The 23,825-nt window shown below is 42.2% G+C and overlaps 2 protein-coding genes across 2 annotated transcripts in view; one reads left to right on the forward strand and one right to left on the reverse strand.

The window, feature by feature from the left end:
* LOC143974547 (uncharacterized) overlaps positions 1-23,825 on the reverse strand; it is a 168,226-nt gene that overhangs the window by 120,430 nt on the left and 23,971 nt on the right. The window lies entirely within an intron of this gene.
* Positions 1-23,825, forward strand: part of LOC143974546 (uncharacterized) — a 55,003-nt gene that overhangs the window by 12,837 nt on the left and 18,341 nt on the right. Inside the window, exons 3-4 of the mRNA XM_077476069.1 lie at positions 15,825-15,962; positions 16,052-16,208. Of these exons, the coding sequence (XP_077332195.1) occupies positions 15,825-15,962; positions 16,052-16,208 (295 nt within the window). The remainder of the gene's footprint in view (positions 1-15,824; positions 15,963-16,051; positions 16,209-23,825) is intronic.

A 23,825-nucleotide genomic window follows, 5' to 3' on the forward strand; every position in this document is an offset into this window, starting at 1 on the left:
TCCATTCTCCATATCTCGGTCACCAGGTGAAGAAACCTGGGCCAGGGAGGGGGTGCACTAGATAACCAACATAGCGGGATAAGCCTCTTAGCAGCTAATAGAATATAGGAAATCAACCGGTTAGTATTTTTAGGTAAACCTGGTACAGGGAGACCCAGCAAACAGTTTAAGGGCTCAACCGGAAGGGACACCCCCACCACTTTCCGCACCAATGACCCCACCTCATTCCAGAAGGGACGTATCGGGGAGCATTCCCAAAAGATGTGAAATAATGAACCCGTGTCAGTCCCGCATCGCCAGCAGCGTCACGAGACTGAGGGGTCGAACTTGTGGGTGACATCAGGGGTTCTATACCAGAACATTAGAATTTTTATGGCCGTTTCCCTTTGTGTAACACATTTAGAGGATTTAAAGGTGAAGGCCCAAATCTTGTCCCACATCTGAAGAGTGATAGGTTTACTTAGCAAATGGGCCCATTTACTCATGTACAAATGCGTAAGTTCATTTAAGGAGGTCGACTCATGAAGGATTTGATGAATGAAGGAGATTAGATGCAATTGTTGGGTACATAGGTGTTCGAATCAACAGAGGCTGGAGTCTTCTGGTGGCTGGTGACCACTTTCAATGCTCCCTCTGGCCCTCCTACTACACCCACTGTGAGATTTCGCTTATCTGAATGGTGGCCACTAGTATATAGATTGTGGCTCGGTATTCACCTGCGGTTTGGTCTTTATAATTTGCACCAGAACATATTGTATTTAAAAAAACAGCTATAAAAAATAAAACATTACAGGCACCAGTACAGGCACCCCTTCAAAGCTGCCAACCTTCAAAGTTGCACAGATGGGAACCAGTGTCACTGAAATCAATGGGCTGTGACCTGTCACGCGACTATGTATCCAAAGTTGCATGCAGGGGCGGACTGACCATTGGGCCACTCGGGCACTGCCCAAGGGCCCCGAGCCACTAGGGAGCCCCATCAGGGTTGCCAGCCTCAGTAAAACCAGGGACAGTATGTAAAAATCAGCGTTTTTTTTTTATTTTTTAATCTGTCTCTGAAATTTCCCTTACCGACACCCTTTTGGTCTAAAAATCCCAAGATTATAGTTGCCCCACCTCTCCAGTACCTTCTCAGCCAATAGAAACATGTCTGTGTATACTGTGTGTACATGTATGTGTATACTGTGTGATTGTATACTGTGTGTGTGTATACTGTGTGGCCCCATGATCTCGGATTGCCTGGGGGCCCCATAATCTCCTATTGCCCGGGGGCCCCATGAGTTGTCAGTCCACCCCTGGTTGCATGACAAATCACACCAGTGGAAACGGAGCCCAAATGTGAAAAAAAGTAATGAAAATTAAATACAGAAAAAAATACAAATATAATTAAAGCAATGATGTTTCTGGGGAAAAAAATAACTACTCTTGCCCTCTGTTTCCCTTGCCTAGTAATTAGGATATGTGAATATATACACAGTATGCTTTTGGGGGCCTAAATAAAATGTTAGCAATCTATGTAAACAAGTTTGGCTAAGATATTTTTAATAATTATATACAAAACAATTAATGTCTAACTCAACATTCAGGCATGTTGGAATCATAGATTTCAGTTTATGTACCCAAAATGTTGAAACCTGCTTTTTATTACTTCCTCACCAATGATCTTCTATTTTCTCGATAGCACATACTTTTTTATTAATTGTGTAGGGTTCCTTCCATGGTATTTTCTAAAATGCTCTGAAAGGCTATGATATTTGAAACCCTTTTTAATATTGTTCAAATTTTCTCTGAACCGGACTCTCAATTCCTTGGTAGTTCTTCCCACGTACTGTAACCCACACGTACACTCCAACAAAGTAACATGGGTGCTATAGCACGTGATGAACTTTTTAACTTCAAATTCTTCTCCTGTTTGCAGTAATTGGAAATTTGTTTTTTTCTTTGGCCGGGGCACGTTTTGTATGTCATACATTTACCACATCTAAAAAAAAGCCAGTTTGGGCCAAAAAAGTGACAGTTTTTTTAGGGGGGGGGGGGGGGTCCAGAACGCTTTTTACAAATTTATTTTTGAGAATGGGAGGATGTCTATATATAAACTATAGGTTTTTGGGGAGAATTTTTTCTAATATAGGGTCTCTGCGTAGTATGGGCCAATGTTTTTTAAAAGCTCTTTCCATCATTTTATACTGTCTACTGTAGTACTGAAGGCTATGCTATAATATTTTTTCTGTTTCTTTTGTTTTGGTTTTAGTAGTTGTTCCCTATTCATAGATTTAAATTGTTTGGTTTTATTCGACTTATGTTGTTTGTATCCTTTTTCTTTATACCTGTGTATGATGGTATTGGCTTGCAACTCAAAATCTGCCTCAAGGTCACATTTTCTTTTAATCCTTATAAGTTGGCTTTTTGGTATGGCTTCCAACCATCTAGGATGGTGCTCACTGTTTATTGGGATGTATTCATTCTGATCTGTTTTATTAAAATATGTTTTTGTGCGCAGCCTATGATCTTGGCGGTATATTTCTAAGTCCAAATAATGTACTTTGTCCATGTTATACTCTGCTGAAAAGGATATGTTATATTTGTTAACATTTATTTCCTTTAAAAATGATTTTAGTGTTGCATCTGACCCCTCCCACAGAGTAAAAATATCATCTATATATCTTTGGTAGACTTTTAGTTCTGGTTTTCTCCTATTATAGATGTTCTCATTTTCCCATTTACTAACAAAAATTTTAGCAACTGTCGGGGCATATTTCACTCCCATTGCTACTCCTCTTTTTTGTACGTAAAACTGTTTATCGTGACAAAAATAATTTCCTCCCATAGCCAATTCTAATATGTTCATTCTATTTGTTTTCTTTTTGACTGTGTTTTCTTATTGAGAGCCCATTTAACAGCACTAAGTGCATCCTTTTGTTTGATGTTGGTATATAAGTAGTCCACTTCAATGCTGGCCAGTATGAAATTTCCATTGACTATTGTGTTTTTGCTTTTATTTATCAAGTCTCCACTGTCTTTGGTATTGGATGGATAACTTTGTGCAATCGGCTGGAGAACATGATCTAAATCTTCTCCAATCCTAGAAAAAAGTGAATTCCACTAATGATGGGATGCCCCCGGTGGTTGTCAGCAGCCATTGGAATGAGGAAAAAAGCCGAGCCCGCCGCCCATGGCTCTGGGGCTTGACTCTGGGGCTTGACTCTGGGCCTCTCTCTCTCCGGCCCGAGCCTTGGAAAGCGTTGCGGTTCCGGCGGCATCCGGAGCCACCCTGAGCCTGTCATTGTGCCATGTGCAGCTGCTGCAGCATTGCCAAAGTTGAGTTTCACTTGGTGGCCATGTCACAAATCAGGCGGTGTACAGGCAGGTTGGAACTCCATCTCAATTTCAACCAACCAAACACTGGCTGTGTATGACCACCTGAAATGGCTACAGATTTTTCTAGCCTGCATTAGAAGATCTTGCAACCCTGGATACCTGTTTAAGAAATGCTGCACCACCAAATTGAGGACATGTGCCAGGCATGGCACATGTGTCAACTTTCCCTTTCAAAGGGAGGACAGGAGGTTAGTGCCATTATCGCACATCACCATTCCTGGCTCAAGCTGGCCTGGCATGAACCACCTCTGGGCCTGCCCCTGCAGAGCTGATTCTCTGCTCTGGGCTGACTCCTGTCCCCTAGACAGACCAGCTGAAGCACTGCATGGCATCTTTTTGCCTGATTCGTTGAATAGCCCCTTGAAACCTTAGGGGGTACTGGTGGTTCATAGGACAATTCAGCAGAGGAGGGCATGGAGGAGGAGGTGGAGCTAACAAATCTTGCATCATCACCACTAGCTGTATGGAGATATAGTGGCAAAACAAGCTCCAGCACTGAGCCCTGTCCTTCATCCTTCCTAGTTGCATTGACCCATATTCATCATATATCAGCTCCTGATGAGTGGCAATGTAGCCTCGAAACGCGTAGAGCTTTAAATACTACAAATCATATTCAAACATGCAGTTTTACTAGACTCTGGAATGTTTTTATTTAATTCTATTGATTTTTTACTATGTGCAAAATGCCTATACATGAAGTCAATGCTTTTGATGTATGAACTGTGGGATTGATGTTTTTGATGTGTAATACTTTAATACATTTACTACATATGATGGATCATGGATTATACATTGTGTATCTTTGTGCCCTATGCTATACATTTAATCTATAGTTAATAAATTTACACTATTTGATTTTTGTTGCTCTTCTGCTTGTTGCTTCCAAAATCGCATGCTTCGTCAAAGTCCCAACCCTTTCTTTTTACCGCATCAATAGGGATGGAGGTCATCTGGCCTCATTTAAAGTCCCAACATTTTCTCTGCAACCATTGCAAGCAGAGTTACCCAGTGTGCTGTAAACAAAATATGGCATTCCCTGATCATGCTTGCTGGTTGACGTCAGCAGTAATGTGGGCCTTGCGGCTGACTGCCTTGCACAACAATGCCACAACATTGCCTTCCACATGATGCTACAGAGTAGACATGTGCAGAGTAAAATATTTCGTTTCGGAATTTCGTTTTCGTCCGAAAACTTAATTTATTTAGTTACTCCCGAAATTCGTTTTTATTTATTTAGTTTTTCGTTCAAAAATTGCATTCGTCCGAAAATCCACATGAATTACGGTCGAATCTGTCTTTGAAGGCTTATGGTGTCTGTCGAATGTATAAAGAAGATTCGATGGAGCTAGTATATAGCATACTTTAAAACCACTGTTAAAGTCTATAGGACTCCAACATTAAAAATCTAAAGTGCTAATTTTAAAGACTAATTTGCAAGTTACTGTCCTAAAAAGTGTTTGGGGACCCGGGTCCTGCCCCAGGGGACATGTATCAATGCAAAAAAAAGTTTTAAAAACGGCCGTTTTTTCAGGAGCAGTGATTTTAATAATGATTAAAGTGAAACAATAAAAGTGTAATATTCCTTTAAATTTCGTAGTGGGGAGGTGTCTATAGTATGCCTGTGAAGGGGCGCATGTTTCTGGTGCTTAGAACTGTCCCTGCACAAAGTGTAAAAAAAAAGTCCTTTAAAATCACTCGCAGCTATTATGAATTGTCGGCTCTGTAATACAGAGAACACTCATTGAAAGTCATTGATAAAAAAATAAATAAATAAATAAATAAATTTAAAAAAAGCGTAGGGGTCCCCCAAATTCAATTACCAGGCCCTTCAGGTCTGGTATAGATATTAAGGGGAACCCTGCCTCAAATTTAAGAAAAAATTTAACGTGGGGTTCCCCCTAAATATCCATAACCAGACCCTTCAGGTCTGGTATGGATATTAAGGGGAACCCCGCGTCAAATTTAAAAAAAAATTGCCGTGGGGGGTCCCCCTAAAAATCCATACCAGACCATTTATCCGAGCACGCAACCTGGCAGGCCGCAGGAAAAGAGGGGGGGACGAGAGAGTGGCCCCCCCTCCCTCCTGAACCGTACCAGGCCACATGCCCTCAACATTGGGAGGATGCTTTGGGGGTCTGTGACCCCTCAAAGCACCTTGTCCCCATGTTGATGAGGACAAGGGCCTCATCCCCACAACCCTGGCCGGTGGTTGTGGAGGTCTGCGGGCGGGGGGCTTATCAGAATCTGGAAGCCCCCTTTAACAAGGGGACCCCCAGATCCCGGCCCCCCCCCCTGTTTGAAATGGTAAGGGGGTACAAAAGTACCCCTACCATTTCACAAAGAAAGTGTAAAAAATAGTTAAATAAAACAAACACACTTTTGAAAAATTCCTTTATTAAAAATAAAAAAAATAAAAAAAAGATTCCAGCGGCGGTAATCCACTCTTGCTATGCAGCGACGGACGGTCATCTCTCCAGCGATGGCTCATCTCATCCAGCGCAGCGAATACATCCTTCTTCTGTCTCCGCAGAGGAGACACTGCAAGGATTCCGGCGGCCTGACGTTTCTTATATACGGAGGGCGGGGCCACCCGTCACCTGACCCCGCCCCCCTCTGACGCAAGGTGAAACCTGGGGTTCCCTGTGACGTATGGGTGACCCCCGCACCCCTCTGATGTAACACAGGCAGGTTTCCGTTACATCAGAGGGGGGCGGGGTCACCCATACGTCACAGGGAACCCCGGGTTTCCCCTTGCGTCAGAGGGGGGCGGGGTCAGGTGACGGGTGGCCCCGCCCTCCGTATATAAGAAACGTCAGGCCGACGGAATCCTTGCAGTGTCTCCTCTGCGGAGACAGAAGAAGGATGTATTCGCTGCGCTGGATGAGACGACCATCCGTCGCTGGATAGCAAGAGTGGATTACCGCCGCTGGAATCTTTTTTTTATTTTTTTTATTTTTAATAAAGGAATTTTTCAAAAGTGTGTTTGTTTTATTTAACTATTTTTTACACTTTCTTTGTGAAATGGTAGGGGTACTTTTGTACCCCCTTACCATTTCAAACAGGGGGGGCGGGATCTGGGGGTCCCCTTGTTAAAGGGGGCTTCCAGATTCTGATAAGCCCCCCGCCCGCAGACCTCCACAACCACCGGCCAGGGTTGTGGGGATGAGGCCCTTGTCCTCATCAACATGGGGACAAGGTGCTTTGAGGGGTCACAGACCCCCAAAGCATCCTCCCAATGTTGAGGGCATGTGCCCTGGTACGGTTCAGGAGGGAGGGGGGGCCGCTCTCTCGTCCCCCCCTCTTTTCCTGCGGCCTGCCAGGTTGCGTGCTCGGATAAAGGGTCTGGTATGGATTTTTAGGGGGACCCCCCACGGCAATTTTTTTTTTTAATTTGACATGGGGTTCCCCTTAATATCCATACCAGACCTGAAGGGTCTGGTTATGGATATTTAGGGGGAACCCCACATCAAATTTTTTCTTAAATTTGAGGCAGGGTTCCCCTTAATATCCATACCAGACCTGAAGGGCCTGGTAATTGAATTTGGGGGACCCCCACGCTTTTTTATTTATTTATTTATTAATTTTTTTATCAATGACTTTCAATGAGTGTTCTCTGTATTACGGAGCCGACAATTCATAATAGCTGCGAGTGATTTTAAAGGACTTTTTTTTCCTGCATAAATGACACTTTGTGCAGGGACAGTTCTAAGCACCAGAAACATGAGCCCCTTCACAGGCATACTATAGACACCCCCCCCCCTACGAAATTTAAAGGAATATTACACTTTTATTGTTTCACTTTAATCATTATTAAAATCACTGCTCCCGAAAAAACGGCCGTTTTTAAAACTTTTTTTTGCATTGATCCATGTCCCCTGGGGCAGGACCCGGGTCCCCAAACACTTTTTAGGACAGTAACTTGCAGAATCTTTTCTCTCTGTCGAATGTTTTCTCTATATAATCTTGGACTAATAGAGGTAAGGTTAGGCACATTTGACCACAGGTTCTATAGACAGATTGTTATTGTCAGAGTCATGTCGAATCTCCTATTCTATATCGAACTGTTGTAACAATGAAAACGAAAATAAAGCATTTATTTATGTCGGATCTTTCGTTTTTCGGATTTTGTGCTTTCGTTATCGTTTGTCAAAACGAAAACGAAAATTGCTGAAATTCGGATGAAAATGCATTCGGACGAAAACGAATGCACATGTCTACTACAGAGCTGGAATGGCCTTATGTGCAAATAAATAGAGACAAGGAACCTGCCATTGTGGTACAGCACATTCTGCATATTCATGTAAGGGGGCAGAATCTACCAGACGGAAAGACAGGAGTTGTAAAGCCAGCAGCTTGGACAAGCTGGAATTTAGATGCTAAGCATGTGAGTGGCAGTGACTTTATATTTTTTTCGCTGCAGCAGCTGGGGCAGAGAAATTTGCCTGCTATACTCTAAAGCTGGTGGTGTGTAGCTGGCAGACGTGCTGCAAGGTCCTGTGACACCCTTCCATCCTTCGCTATACCATTATCCCTGTCAGTGGAGGCTGCTGAGAGGTCATGTGATATAGCAGGGGGTAGACCTGAAAGGTGAGGAGTGAGGGGAAGAAGAATTGCTTCCTTTTTTGTGATTTTCAGATGCTCTTGCCAACGGGCTGAGTGGTGGGAGGTTAAATGCCTTCTAAAGCATGTTGTACCCAAATGGCTGGTGTTTTTGCCTTGCTTGATCTGCTTGAGGCAAAGTTTGCAGCTTGCAACAGTGCGATCGGCTGCACATGTACTTAAAAAGGCCCAGACAGCTGAGCTGTGGGAAGTGGACCAGGAAATAAACAGCTCCACAATCTGATGGAATAGGGTGGCTGCTCTCTACTCTTCCAGGGTGGCCTCGCTGGAGTTGTGCCTCACGCTCACTTTCCTCATCTACTCTACCCGGCACCCAAGTCGCATCAGTGACCACATCATCATCCCCTCCATCCTCATCATCACTGGAGCCAACTTGGCAATACGCTGCCTGCAGCTTGAGAAACATAACCGACAATGTGTTGTTTATAAGTGTTCTCCCCTCTCTGTAGGCTCATCTGCTTACCTTCCTCAACCTCAGTTCCATCAGAATCAATAAATGCCTGTGCATCATCAAGGAGCAAGTGACTGACACTGTGTTCAAATAACAAGGAGGCAGAATAAGCCACTCTGTCAGCTGCAGTGGACTGCGCACTAGTCTCTTATTGGGTAATAGAAGATGAGGAGGATTAGGATGGTTTAGTAAGCAAGTCCACCACCTCCTCTGCATGCTTTGTCTGGATAGCATGGGCAATATCACTAAACAGAGGAAATGGTGTCCTGCCTGAGGATGAAACACGTCCACTTTTGCCTGTGGACACATATGCTGCTAGCCTCCTTACAGTGGTATGGGAATGTCTGCCTCTCCTTGTTGGCCTCCCAGAAATGATAGTGGGAGGGGGGCTAATTTCAAAAATATAATAGAGACATTGAAATGTGTGAATGTGTAATCAATGGAAAGCGGAATTTGGTGCACTTTAGGACTGCTGCGGACAAAAAAATAACACAACTATAAAAAAATAAAAAAAGGGGGAAAAACAACGCCACAGTCACAAAAACAATGGCTCACAATTTAAAAAAAAAGGGGGTTTTCAAAAAAAATAAAATAAAAAATAACACGCAGCAACCAAAAAAAAGGGGGAGTAAACAACACTGTATAAAGCAGTAAATGTTATTTAATGCAGTGTAAAACCCTGCACTACACAGACACACTACAATATACTGCAGTAAAACTGCACTGACACAATACAATATACTGCAATAAAAATGCACTGATGCACTTCAATATACTGCAGTAAAACTGCACTGAGGCACTTCAATATACTGAAGAAAAACTTATTGGATGCACTACACTGACACACTTCAATATACTGCATTAAAACTCCACTGACGCACTACAATATACTTCAGTAAAACTGGATGGATGCACTACACTGACACTTCAATATACTGCAGTAAAACTGCACAGATGCAATACACCGAAATACTTGATAATACTGCAGTAAAACTGCACAGGTGCACTACACTGACTCACTTCAATATACTGCAGTAAAAAACTGTAAGGACGCACTACACTGATGCTGGACCATCACTTTACTTCATACTACAGTGACACTCTATACTCACAATAGAATTGCATTAGCACATTTTAGCACATTAACTCACTGGTAGCAATGAACAGAGCCCTGTTCTATCTTTCTCCACTCTAATTTCACACTGCAAATGGTTCCTCTGGGAAGGAACCTTTTATAGTGTGGGGTGGATCTATGAGCAATGAGCCATTATTGGACTAAGTCATCATGATTTTCTCCAATCATGGCTCTGTCAGTGCTCTGTGCCCTGATTGGCCAAAGCCTTCATTACTTCAGCCAATCAGGGCTTAGAATGCACTGTGCGGCATGCAGTGCATTTTGGGGCATTTGGTAGGCTGAACAAATGGTTGAACACCCTGCCAATTGGGGTGTTCACCAAATGGGCGAACAGTCACTGTTCACTCTGTACTTTTGCTTGGCTTAAACTGTTCCCCCAGCTCTACTTATTTGTAGATACAACTATAAATGTGTCAATCTTGCACATGAGAAGAAGCAGTTTACTATGGTCCAATAGCAATGAAATGTAGTCCTGTAAAGAGATAATGGAGAAGAAGAAAAAATTGATGATCTTTATCTGACCATCAGAGCTTGAACCAGCGCCTGTTGTTGTTTAGTGAGATCACCCAAGGGGTCTTACAAGCCATACAGGCACTGATACTCCAGGTAGTAGTGGTGTCTGTACTGGCTACACTGGCAAAGGTCTGATGAACACTGTATAGTTGAGTTGACTTTGCTGAGATAACCCTTTGTAGCAGTGTTACTCAAGAGGCAAAAGACAACACCAGAAGAGCCCATAACTTTATCCACAAAGCACACTCAGAAAAAACCTGTATCATCCACCAATGCTTAAGGCTTGATTCACACCAATGCATTTTTAGTGCTTTTTGCATTGCAAATTTGCACTATAGCAGATTTGCACTATAGTTCATTTAACATGGTTTCCAATGGAAAACGTTCTGTAGTGCAAATCTGCAAAATGCAAAAAGCACTAAAAATGTGTAGGTGTGAATCAAGCCTAAAAGTAATTTGACTAGATAGACAAGGCAATCCTCAAACACACAAATATATTGGCACATAAACTCCTAGATTGAGGCTATTTATTCCAACCCACAGCAGCAATTAAAGTGTTGCTAAACCCAGGACCCTGCATTCACTATATCTGGTCTCCCACAGTACACAGAATATGGAAATGCAATTATTAGTAAATATAAACTGTTAAATACGTTTTCTCATCAGCAATATATAGCAGTTTTGTGACTTCTATCAGTGTCCAGTCAAGCACTGGTTAAAGCTTGTAGGAGGAGTTTCCATTCTCCTCTGACTGTCCTATGAGGGTGCAGGACCCCTGTCTGGATAGTGCGGATTGGCTTGTGCTGATCACATGCACCCTTCCAGAAAATAAAAAAAAACTCTTTAGCAATACACACCAAACTGAGCATGTGCAGAGTGCCCCAAGGCTCTGTACTATCAAAAGTAGGGATGGGCCGTACAGACCCCTTTTCAGTTCGCACCCGAACTTTCGAACACCGCAAAAGTTCGGACCCAAAGAACGAACCCCATTAAAGTCAATGGGTCCCAAACATCAAAAATCCAAAGTGCTAATTTTGGAGGCTTATATGGTTAAAGCTTGTAGGAGGAGTTTGCATTCTCCTCTGACTGTCCTATGAGGCTGCAGGACCCCTGGCCCTCTGTCTGGACAGTGCTGATTGATCTGTGCTGGTCACATGCACCCTTTTGGAAAAGGAAAAAAAACTCTTTAGCAATACACACCAAACTGAGCATAGGCAGAGTGCCCCAATGCTCTGTACTATCAGGAGTAGGGATGGGCTGAACATACCTCTGTTCAGTTCACACCGAACTTTCGAACACTGTAAAAGTTTGGACCAGAATAACGAACCCCATTAAAGTCAATGGGACCCAAACATCAAAAATCCAAAGTGCTCATTTTGAAGGCACGTATGCATTAATTGGGCATACAATGGTTATAGGGGTCCGGGCCCTGTCCTGGGGGATATGTATCAATAACAAAAGTTTGTGAAAAACGTCATTTTTAAATGAGCAGTGATTTTTAGGTTTTTAAAGTGAAAGCATACAAATGAAAACTCCTTCAAATATAGCGCTTGGGGGGTCTCCTTAGTCTACCTGTAAAGTGACAGATCTGTACCATGTCTAAAATATGCTGCAGAAATAATTGCATTTATAAAGCCAAAAAAAATTTAATAAGATTTTCCCTGCAAGCTGCCTTTATTTTGCTCAGCAACAGCTGAGGAGCCACTGTGTATGATGAGGCCAAAATGTAGTGCACTGGGAACAAGATTAGAGATTTTGGATACATTCTTGTGTCACTTTGACTTTGGATAGTAACGGGTGTGTAAAAATTGGTCTTTGGGTGTGTGTAGCGCCTTCCCACTGTAACCCTATAGAGATAATCTTGATGAAGCAAGAATTGGCTTTGCTGTAAAAAATTGCAATGATATGCACCTGTCAAACAGGTGCTGAAAAATTACTCTTTGGGCATCGGGGGTACCTTCCCACCGTAACCCTATAGAGGAAGTCTTGATGAAAGCAAGAATTGGCCTTGCTGTAAAAAATTGCAATGATATGCTCCTGTCAAACAGGTGCAGAAAAATTACTCTTTGGGTGTCGGGGGTGACTTCCCACCATAACCCTATAGAGGTGCTCTTGATGAAAGAAAAATAAATTGCAATGATATGCACCTGTCAAACAGGTGCTGAAAAATTGGTCTTTGGGTGTTAATTGTTTCCATGAAAACTATACCAAAAACATTCTTCCAGATGAAATGATTGAAAGCCCTCAAAGCTAGGCAGCCTTGAAGTCCTGCAGAGATTCCACATCCCAAAAAGGCTTAATCAGAGACATCGGCATCAGGGGCTTCATAGCTGGTAATCCAGGACTGAATAATTTTTATAAAAGTCAAACGGTCTGTGGACAGACGCGTTCTATGATCAGTAACGAACCCTCCTGGAGCAATGAATGCCCGTTTTGAAAGAACGCTGGATGCAGGGCAGCCCAACAACTCAATAGCATACTGGGCAAGTTCTGGCCAATGGTTTATTCTAATGACCCAGTAATTCAGTGGATCGTCCGCTGGAAAGCTCTCCATCTCTCTTTTGGCCCTGAGGTAATCATCCACCATGTGATGCAGATGCTGCTGATGGGATGTGGAAGCTGACAGCCCTGGGCAGCGAGGACTAAAAAAATTCCAAAATGGCTCAATTAGGCGGACGCCTTCTCCAACGCTCCTCTCTTGACCAACAGAAGACACAAAACTATGTTTTCCATCACACTGTAACCTACTGGAGTCAGAAAAAATGCTCAATAAAATCCTCTTTAACGTGTCCTCAAGAGATTTTATCTTCTGCACTCTGTGGGGACGAGATGAGTTCTTTCCCCTTATAACGGTGGTCAAGGAGGGTTGCCAACCAGTAATCATCCTTCTGCTTTATGCCACGTATTCTTGGGTCCTTTTCGCAGGCTTTGAAGCATGAGGTTGCCCATTTTCCTCAAATTTGCAGTGGCTTGAGAAGCAGACTCCTTGGGGTCACTCAGGATGACACCATCTGGAACTTCCTCCTCCCAGCCATGTACCAATGCACATAATTAAAGATGAGCCGAACACCCCCCGGTTTGGTTCGCACCAGAACCTGCAAACAGACCTAAACTTTGTGTGAACTTTAGAACCCTATTAAAGTTTATAGGACTCGAACGTTCAAAATCAAAAGTGCTAATTTTAAAGGCTAATATGCAAGTTATTGTCATAAAAAGTGTTTGGGGACCTGGGTCCTGCCCCAGGAGACATGTATCAATGCAAAAAAAGTTTTAAAAACTGACGTTTTTTCGGGAGCAATGATTTTAATAATGCTTAAAGTGAAACAATAAAAGTGTAATATTCCTTTAAATTTCGCACCTAGGGGGTGTGTATAGTATGCCTGTGAAGGAGCGCATGTTTCCCGAGCTTAGAACTGTCATTTAAAATCACTCGCGGCTATAATGAATTGTCGGCTCCCCGTAATTCAGAGAACAGTCATTGAAAGTCATTGATTAAAAAAAAAAAAAGCGGGGGGTTCCCCCAAATTCAATTACCAGGCCCTTCAGGTCTGGTATGGATATTAAGGGGAACCCCGCATCAAATGTTTAAAAAAAAATGCATACCAGACCCTTTATCCAAGCACGCAACCTGAGGGCCGCAGGAAAAGAGGGGGGGACCGGAAAGTCGTTTGTGAGTGTGCAAGTCCGCTCATTCAGAAAGTCCGGCGGACCTCCGCTGCTAAGACCGGCGAATTGTCCGCTGGAAAGTCCAATCAGTGTGTATGTGGAAAAATACTCCTTACATCCATGAGATGAAAAAAAAACACAAACACTTTTGCAAAATTGTGTGTTCTACAAGTCCCATCAATTAAAGTTTTCATATATTTATCCACCATGCTTGAATCAATTGTGCATCCAAAAAACTATCGTGATCCGTGATTTACCACCACCTTCCAATTTACACACTTACTAGAAAACAGAAATAAAAACGCCTGTGTATATTTCTTTAACACCCAGTATATCACGGTTCTGTAAAGCCGCGTACACACGGGCGGACTGTATGGCCTACTTAGTCCGTCGAAACACATTTCAGCGGACAGTCCGCTCGTGTGTGGGCTTCAGCGGACTTTTTCAGTGTGCAGTCTGGCGTACTAAGTATTTCGGATTTTTCGAAATACTGTCCGTCATACTTTGGTTTCAGCGGACAATCCGCTCGTCAGTAGGCTAGTTCGACGGACTAAGAATGGCGCATGCTCAGAAAGGATTTACACGGCGAAAGGTTTCATTGCTGTGTATTGGACTTCCTATTTCTAGTCCCGTCGTACGTGCTGTACACGTCATCGCGAAAGCTTTGGACGGACTGTCCGTCGGATTGTATGACGGACTAAGTAGGCCATACAGTCCGCCCGTGTGTACGCGGCTTTAGGTACAGTTATATTCTTACGTTTTGTCGCTTCTTATGTACTCATAGAAAACAAAACGGCCATCATTGCGCAAAAATTCCACATTTACTTTAAAAGTTTACACTCACATGTATATGTGCCTTAGCACCGAGTCTGTCCATCATTCCAATAATGGTCTATAATGGCCGCTCTGTATGCAAGGAACCACCGTGCGGTTCAAGCCTCAATGTGAGAGTAGTTCATAGGCAGGATGTAATGTCAGCTCACACAATTAGCCTCAATACGTTTCGCATAAGATATTGAATTTTGCGCAATAATGGCCGTTTTGTTTTCTGAGTACATAAGAAGCCACATTGGAGAAACAAGAATATAACTCTGTACCTGACATAACCGTGATATACTGGGTGTTAAAGAAATATACACAGGCGTTTTTATTTCTGCTTTCTTGTAAGCTGTTAAATTGGAAGGTGGTGGTAAATCACGGATCACAATAGTTTTTTAACTGTACAATTGATTCAAGCACGGTGAATAAATAGATGAAGAATATAACTGATGGGACTTGTAGAACACAATTTTGCAAAAGTGTTTGTGTTTTTTTTTTTATTTTTTAGAATTTTTATTTTCTGTCTCACTGAATCTAAGGCCTTGTACACACGGGCGGACTGTCTGACGGACTTGGTCCGCTGAAACGTGTTTCAGTGGACAGTCCGCTCGTGTGTGGGCTTCAGCTGACTTTTTCAGCGGACAGTCTGGCGGACTAAGTATTTCGGAATTTCCGTAATATTGTCCGTCCAACTTTGGTTTCAGCGGACAGTCCGCTCGTGAGTAGGCAAGTTGGACGGACTAAGTATGGCCCATGCTCAGAAAGGATTTACACAGCCGAAGGTTGCATTGCAGTGTATTGGACGTTGTATTTCTAGTCCCGTCGTACGTGCTGTACACGTCATCGCGCAAGCTTTCAGCGGACTGTCTGTTCATCGTGTGTGGTCAAGTCCGTTCATTCAAAAGTAGGACGGACTGTCTGTCGGATTGTCTGACGGACTTAGTTGGCCAGACAGTCCGCCCGTGTGTACGCGGCCTTAGGAGCATTGCATTAGATAGTAATTGATGGTTTATATGCATTGTTTAATATTGATGATATTATCTTGATTTAATCAATTGGTGGAACATTCATACAGTACAAAAGTGATTGCAACTACCTAATATACAGTTTTCAATATTTTTACCATGAATTATTTTATTGACTGGTCTCTCTTGCATCTCTTTACTACTATTGCAAACTCCGTCAAAATTTTCTTGTACACAAATAAGTTTTAACACTGAATTTGTTTTCTCTGTTTCCTAGGTCAGCCTACTCCCCTGACATCTCTGATATAAGTTTCCGGGTCCTTCTTCGCTTTCCACAAAGGGTTAAAAATCGTGGCACAGCAGATTTTTTACCAGTGAAACCAAGGCATACTTGGGAATGGCATAGTTGCCACCAGTGAGTTCTAATTGCCTCTTATGACATTATCACCCTCTTTTCCAATTTTCCTATTTGCACTTATCTTCCCTTGTATTTCTATTCAAAAGGCATTATCACAGTATGGATTCATTTAGTCACTATGACCTCCTGCATTCTGCAACCCAACGTAGGGTGGCAGAGGGACACAAGGCCAGCTTCTGCTTGGAAGATACGACATGTGATTTAGGAATGAGACGGCGATATGCCTGCACAGCACACACTCAGGTGATAACAAATGAATATTTACTTATGGAACTTAAAACTAAAAATTTTTATTTTACAACATAATGGGTAAGTTAAGGCCTCATGCATACTGGATGTTTCTACAGCTGCTGTTTTTGGATTTAGGCATTTTCTACAGCCAGTAAACTCCCCAGCATGTTATCCTATGTGTCCATGCACATTTTCTGTCTGGAAGCAACCCCAAGAACAAGTGGGTTTGAGTTTTTCAGCTGTAAAAATGTCCTAACTGATAAAAGCTTAAAAACACTAAAAAACACTGAAAAACTTGGCTATTCAGCTTTTAGCAGCGTTTTTGAGCCATAAGCTTTTGTGTGAGTATAGTTTTGTTAAAAAATGCTAAAAAATGCTACAGCCAAAAAAACTAAAAATAGCTACTGCAAAAATCCTGCAAAACTCATTCTACAGCAACAGTTTTTTTTACAGCTAATGCTACTGGCATTGTATAACGTCCAGTGCAATATAATACTAAGATAGAAAGATACCTTAAAAATCTTTAAAGGAAAACTATGGTCTATGTTATTTAATTTTTTTAAGCTCATAAGCATTTAAACTGAGTTTTTTTTCTTCTTTTCTATTATGTATATAAAATATCTTTATACATATTAGAAGATGAGTGACTGTATTGACTCATTCATTTGTGTATGTGTTAGTTGCAGCTTCAGCTATTCAACTTGGAAACCATAACCTTTTAAAATTTTTTAAAATTGATATGACTATATTAGCAAAAAAAATGTGTTGCAGCAAAATTGCAGGTAGAAAATGCTGTTACTCAAGAATAAGAGACATCAAGAACCAGAGCAAAAGGGAAACATTCCACAATTACACTGCATCTTTCCATCTCATCTTATCCATCTATAGTTCAGACCTTTGGAGATCCTGGAGCAGAGTTTGAAGTTCCAAAATACCTACCGCCCCAGGAGTATCTAAGTCCCCTCCTCTAGCTGCAGAAAGTACCCTTGAAGGAGGTTAGAGTACATCTGGATTACAAAGCAGTGTAATTGTACAGTGCAAAATTCACATTTATAACACATTTTTAGAAATCCAGAAGTAGTACTCTTAACTCAGATTGTATGGTCCCTGAGGGTGCATAGTCATTTCATAAGACTGGATTCTGTAGGAAGGGTTCAACAAGATATCCCCGGTCCTCGCGGGAGATTATGAGAAAGGACTCATTCATTACAGGTGTCAGACTGCTTCAGCCGGCTATCCCAGGCCTTGTTATATTTTAGAAGGGCAGCCAATATGAAGGTATATTACATTCTTGTATGGCAGGGTGGAGTTTATTTCTGAGACCCAGGCCTCAAAGGTAGGGAAAATGGCCTGCATCCAGTGATGCGCCACCAATTTCCGAGCAGTGAGTTTCGTGCAGGAAAGTGGCATAGAGCTTGCCTACGTTAACATCTGAGAGTAGACCTAATACTCATGGTTTAGGATCTAGTTGGAGTGGGGAGCCCATGGGGTCGTGTAGGAACTTAATCATTTGCATCCAGTAAGCTTGAATATCAGGACAGGTCCACATTGAATATATTTTATGTATTTTTCTTTTTGGTTGAATTAGATGGAAAAAAGTACTGGAATAGCCAGCACATCTAGGGCATAGTGAGATGTAATTTAAACAATATTTAGAAATTCTTAGTGGAGTTAAATAGGCTCTGTGTATGATGTACAATTGTGTCAATTGGTCAGAGAGTTTAGGTGAAATCAGCTTTGTAGTCTATGTGAAATCAGCTTTGTGCCTTCTAGTATTTCGTCCCATTCTGACTCCTCTAGAGAGCTGACATCTCCTACCCAGTGGGCTCTAGCCTTATCAACTACTCGATTAACAGTGGGGGTACGCAGTGTGGTATACAATGCAGATAATAATTTAGTGGGATCTTCACCAGTGATTATCTCCACTAAGGGTAACGTTTGAAGAGTGGGGATATTCTCCGGGAACTGGGTTTGGAGGGCATGACATAGCTGTAAGTACCCGAATAGCATGTAGGAAGGGAGCTCAAATTCCTCCTTCAAAGATTGAAAGGGCCTCACTCCTGTGGGAGTAAGCACCTGGTATAGGTAAAATATACCCTTTGAAGCCCATAGATCAATGTCCGGGATAGAGGATAGTTCCTGTAATTAGGGTTTATGCCACAAGGTGATGTGTGTATGGTAGGGTATGGCCTTGATTCTGTTAAGAGCTGTCTCCCAAATACGCCTATGATGAAACAACATGGAGTCTCAGGTACTGACTGCACCTTGGTGTCCCTTACCTCTAAAGAGCACCTGTAGGCGGGAGTGCACAATGCAGTTTGGGTGTCTACAGATTAATGTTTGATACCTAAAAATGTCCAATTTGAGAAGGTGCTAAAAGTGAGGCTGGGCTGCTAAGTAGTAAGAATGGAAGTGGGGTAGAGCCGTGCCTCCTAAGGTGGTGGGGATTTTAAGAGTGAGACAGGACAGTCAATGCCTTCCATGTCCCCAAATAAATGTATTGAGGATAGTGTCAATTGTTTTAAAGATTTTCGGGGGGGGAACTAGGACTGGGGAGTGCGAGAATATATAAAGGAACTTGGGCAGCAGAATCATCTTGATGAGGTTCACCCTACCCATCACCCTCAGTGGAAGTCTCGCCCAGGATTGTGTGTGGGCTTTTAGAATACCGTAGTAAATAACGGTTCTATGGTATTGGTTGTATAGTCTTGGGACACTCTGGTAACTCGAACTCCTAAGTATTGGATTGAGGACACCCTATTTAATGGGAAGGAGGCTGAATTGCTTGTTGGTGGATAGGGGTCTAAGGGAAGGATTTGCATTTTGCATTTTGCTCCAGTTAATTGGCAGCCTTGAGTGTGAACCAAACTCCTCGATAGTCTGAAGGGCAGCTTTCAGTGAGGGGCCTGTGTCCTCTAAATACAGGATCATGTCATCTGCATACATTCCTCAATGAGAGGGCCTGAGCAAAGACCATGTACATCTGGGTGTGTTCAAAGTGAAATGGTCAGCCGTTCTGTGGCCAGGGCATAAAGAAGCAGGGACAATGGGCATTCCTGACGGGTACTGCATCTCAGGGGGAAAGAATCTGAAACCCAGCCATTTACTGACACTTGAACCACTGAAAAGCAATACAGTAATTGTACCAATTTAATAAACTTAGAATCAAACTCGAAACTTCTCAAACGTTCCCATAAGTATCCCCATTCCACGAAATGAAACGCTTTAGCAGCATCTAATACCACCACTGCTCTGTAAGCAACTGGTTAGAGTGTAATATAAGAGGGAGAGATGAGGAAGGTTTTATTCTGAAATAGAAAGTAGAGTATATTATTTGAGAGACAGCAGCCACAAATGTTGTTCAGTATGTAAGCAGCTTAGTTAGGTCAAAATATAAGGGGAAGAGACAGGGTAGATTTTATCTTGAAATTAATATTAGTGTTTATTATTTGAGAAATAATAGCCAATACATTTCTTTAGTTGGTGACAATATGTAAGCAGCTTGGTAAGGTCACATTGCAAGAAGAAGAAGAGACAATGCAGGTTTTATATTGAAATAAACACTAAAGTATATTATTTAAGAGACAACAGGCACAGATATGGTACAGTGGCTGGACAGTATGTAAGTGGCTTGGTTAAGCCGCAATGTATGAGGGAGGGTTGAAGCAGGTTTATCTTCAAAAATAAATCAGACTATATTTTTTGAAAGACTATACCCACAAATATTGTTCAGCTGCTGGACAGTATCTTAACACCTAGATAAGGTCACAATATAAGAGTTAACAGATGAGGCAGGTTTTATCTTAAAAATAAAAATGAAAGTGTATTATTTTAATAGAAAGTAGCTACAAACATTGTGCATTCGCCAGACTGTATGTAATATAAGAGGGAGAGATGAGGCAGGTTTAACCGCTTCAGTCCTGGAAGATTTTACCCCCTTCCTGACCAGAGCGTGATTTGACACGGCATTGCTTTAATTGACAATTGTATGGCCATGCGACGTTGCACCAAAACAAAATTGATGTATTTTTTTCCCCACAAATAGAGCTTTCTTTTGGTGGTATTTGATCACCTCTGCGGCTTTTATTTTTTGCGCTATAAAAAAAAAAAGAGCGTAAATTTTGAAAAAAAAATGTATATCTTTTACTCTTTGCTATAATAGATATCCCCCAAAAATATATAAAAACCCTAATTTTTTCCTCAGTTTAGGCCGATATGTATTCTTCTATATATTTTTGTTTAAAAAAAAAAAAAGGCAATAAGTGTATATTGATTGGTTTGCGCAAAAGTTATAGCGTCTACAAAAGTAGGGGATAGTTTTATGGCATTTTTATTGTCATTTTTTTTATTAGTTATGGTGGTGAGCTGTGATTTTTATCATGACTACGAAATTATGGAGGACACATCGAACACTTTTGACACTATTTTGGGACCACTGTCATTTATAAGTGTTATAAAAATGCACTGATTACTGTGTAAATGACACTGGCAGGGAAGGGGTTAAACACTAGGGGGCGATCAAGGGTTAAGTGTGTCCTAGGGAGTGATTCTCACTGTGGGGAGGGATGGGCTACCAATGACATGACAGCGATCACTGCTCCTGATGACAGGGAGCAGTGATCTCTGTCATGTCACTAGGCGGTACGGGGAAATGCCTTGTTTACATAGGCATCTCCCCGTTCTGCGGCTCCGTGACACGATCGCCAGGACACTAGCGGACATCGAGTCAGTGGGTCATGCGGGCACGGTCACGCTGTATGTGATGGGCTCACCCGCTAGCCCCACCAATTAAAGGGGATGTACAGCTACGCCCATTTGCCCACCACTGCCATTGTGCCGACGTATATCAGTGTGCAGCGGTCGGCAAGTGGTTAAAAGGAGAAGTCCAGCCTGATCTTTTCCTATGGGTCACAGGAGTGCAATTCATTTTGCACTACTGTGACCCGTTTTTAGCGGCGAGTGGTCTGAAGTCTGCTCTCCGCTGACGTAATTGCAATCAGTCGAGGCAGTGCGTCGTCTCGACTTAAGACGTCTGGATCCGCCAGCTGTCTTGAATGATGGCAGTCTCAACCTCTCAGTGAGCTGCTGAGACAGTCGCTCCCCACCCCTCCACAGCTCAGTGCTCCAATGAGCGTGGAAGAGCAGAGCAGGAGAGATGCTGATTGACAGTCAGCAGCTCTCCTCTTTGGGAGCCGAGAGAACCAAGCCATCGGCGGTGTTCGGTGGCTCAGTTCTCACTGCAGAGGCGGTGGGGGAGAGATGCAGCATCAGTCTGATGCTGCATCCACCAAGTAAGTATGAATCTAGAAATAAAATATATATACTTCTCTTTTAATTTTAAAATAAACAGTGTGTTAATCTAGAGACGATAGCCACAAATGTTGTTCACTATGTAAGCAGTTCGGTTTGGCCACAATATAAGGGGAAGAGACAAGGCAGAGTTTTTTCTGGAATATAAATTAGAGTGTAATATTTGCGAGACAATAGACACAAAAAAATTTCAGTGACTGGACATATGTAAGCAGGTTTGTTAGACCACAATGTATGAGGTGGGATGAGGCAGATTTATCTTAAAATAAATATTATAGTGTATTGTTTGAGAGACCATTGCTACACATATTGTAGTACTGAAGCACAGTAATAGGCTGAAAGCTTTGAGGTCCAATGCAGGAGTTACCCTGCAGTAAACATTACAAAATTTGGCAGCTGAGGTTTAGCTGCAGACACATTGTGTGGCACTTTTACAATACTGGTGCAGAGGATTGGTAGCAGGTGCTGGTAATGATGGCAGTGCCAATTGTTTATGGTCAAATAACACTTAAAAATTTAGTGTGTTGGGCGGTGGCTAGGCTGGGCATATGAGTGGAACAACCTCACAGAGCTCCCGACTAATATCCTGCTACCAATCCTGATTGAAAAAAAGTGTGTATTTGTGCTGCTTAACTACTTAGTGACGGGGCCATTTTTGGCAATACGGCATTGCGTCGCTTTAACTGAAAATTGCACGATTGTCTGTCTTCGGGCAAATATCTCCTAAACCGTATAGGTTTAGAAGATATTTCTTGGGCCTACAGGTAAGCCTTAATCTAGGCTTACCTGTAGGTCAAAGTGTGTTGTAAGTGTTTACAACCACTTTAAGAGGTTGAAACAGATTGCCTAATTATTTGACCAACCTCTGTTATTAAGTGAGCATAATCATAGGTGTTATATTATAGAAAACCTCTCATATCAAAATAATATTAATATGACATCAACCCCTTATACACTTAATGACATTAAACAAATTCCAAAACATGAAAAACAGCAATAAAGTGAAAGTAGCACTCCCTCATAAACTATGTGCTACAATTCAAACACATGTCAGTGTTTAGGGCCCTTCACCCTTAAAAACGATGTGCTACACTGAAAAAGCTTCCAAATAGTCTACAGTTTATATCCAAAAGCATAAATAAAAAAAGGTGCAAGTGTTGATGGCTCTTCACCCTTATAAACGATGTGCTCCACCACCACATAGGAGCTTCCAAAACATGAAAAACAGCAATGAATTGAAAGTAGCACTCCCTTATAAACTATGTGCTACAGTTCAAACAAGTGTCAGTTTTTAGGGCTCTTAAAAACTATGTGCTTCATTGGAAAAATCTTCCAAATAGTCCACAGTTTATATCCATAAAAAAATGGTGCAAGTGTTGAGGACTCTTCACCCTTATAAACTATATACTCCATCACCAGCTAAAATGCTTGCTCACCTTGCAAGTGGATCTGTAAACGAATGCAGATCAAATGGGCTTTTAGGACAACAATCCTTATATATATATATATATATATATGATGATCATCTGGTCTCATCCACAAAGTATTGCTCCTAGATGCATGTGCCGACCTCAGCTGGCTGTATCTCCATACACTCTGCTGTACATATAGAAAGAAAATGTCCACATATAGGGGCTGATTTACCAACATGAATGGAACCGTGCGTCCGTTATATAAGACCTGTCAGAAGAAGAGAAGCGTCACACAGCGGGAGCCTCCCATTGCGCGGAGCGGCTCGAGAACCAAGAAGAGACGCCATGGAGGAAGATGCCGGACAAGAACCAGAAGGGCCTGGTATGAAATTTCGGGGGACCCCCACACATTTTTTTTTTCTTTTTTTTTTTTCTTAATGCTAACCTATGACCTGTGTGCAAATAGCCTTAAAAAAACCCATAGAAGTGAACCAGCGCAAAAAAAAGTCAAGTTGAGAGGTACGCCTGTTCAACTTATGCAAATGAACCTACGTGACTTGACATTTACTAAGATTTTGTCGGTGCAGTGAACCAGAGCACTTGATCAGGCGCAAATGCCGTTTGCGCATGCGCAGTGTATAAAATGATCTCACGTAGTTCCGAGTGTATTTGCAGGCGCAGTAGGCTTGCTCAGAGAAAGTTTATATTCCGTCCTATTTTGGCCATATTTGTTACTTGGACAGTCATATCTATACTTCCTCACATCCCCCCACATCACCCCCATAATATTTGCACTTCCAGCTTCTTTTAATTCTGAGTTGAAGATGCCGTGCTCCAGGTCTATAGCGGCGTACAGATCACGGCCGCCCATGCGCCGGCAACATGATAGTAAATGGGGAATTGCGCT

This window comes from Lithobates pipiens, unplaced genomic scaffold (genome assembly GCF_037356315.1).
Source record: "Lithobates pipiens isolate NorthernLeopardFrog02 unplaced genomic scaffold, aLitPip1_a1.2 Scaffold_13, whole genome shotgun sequence".
NCBI classification, from domain to species: Eukaryota; Metazoa; Chordata; class Amphibia; order Anura; family Ranidae; genus Lithobates; species Lithobates pipiens.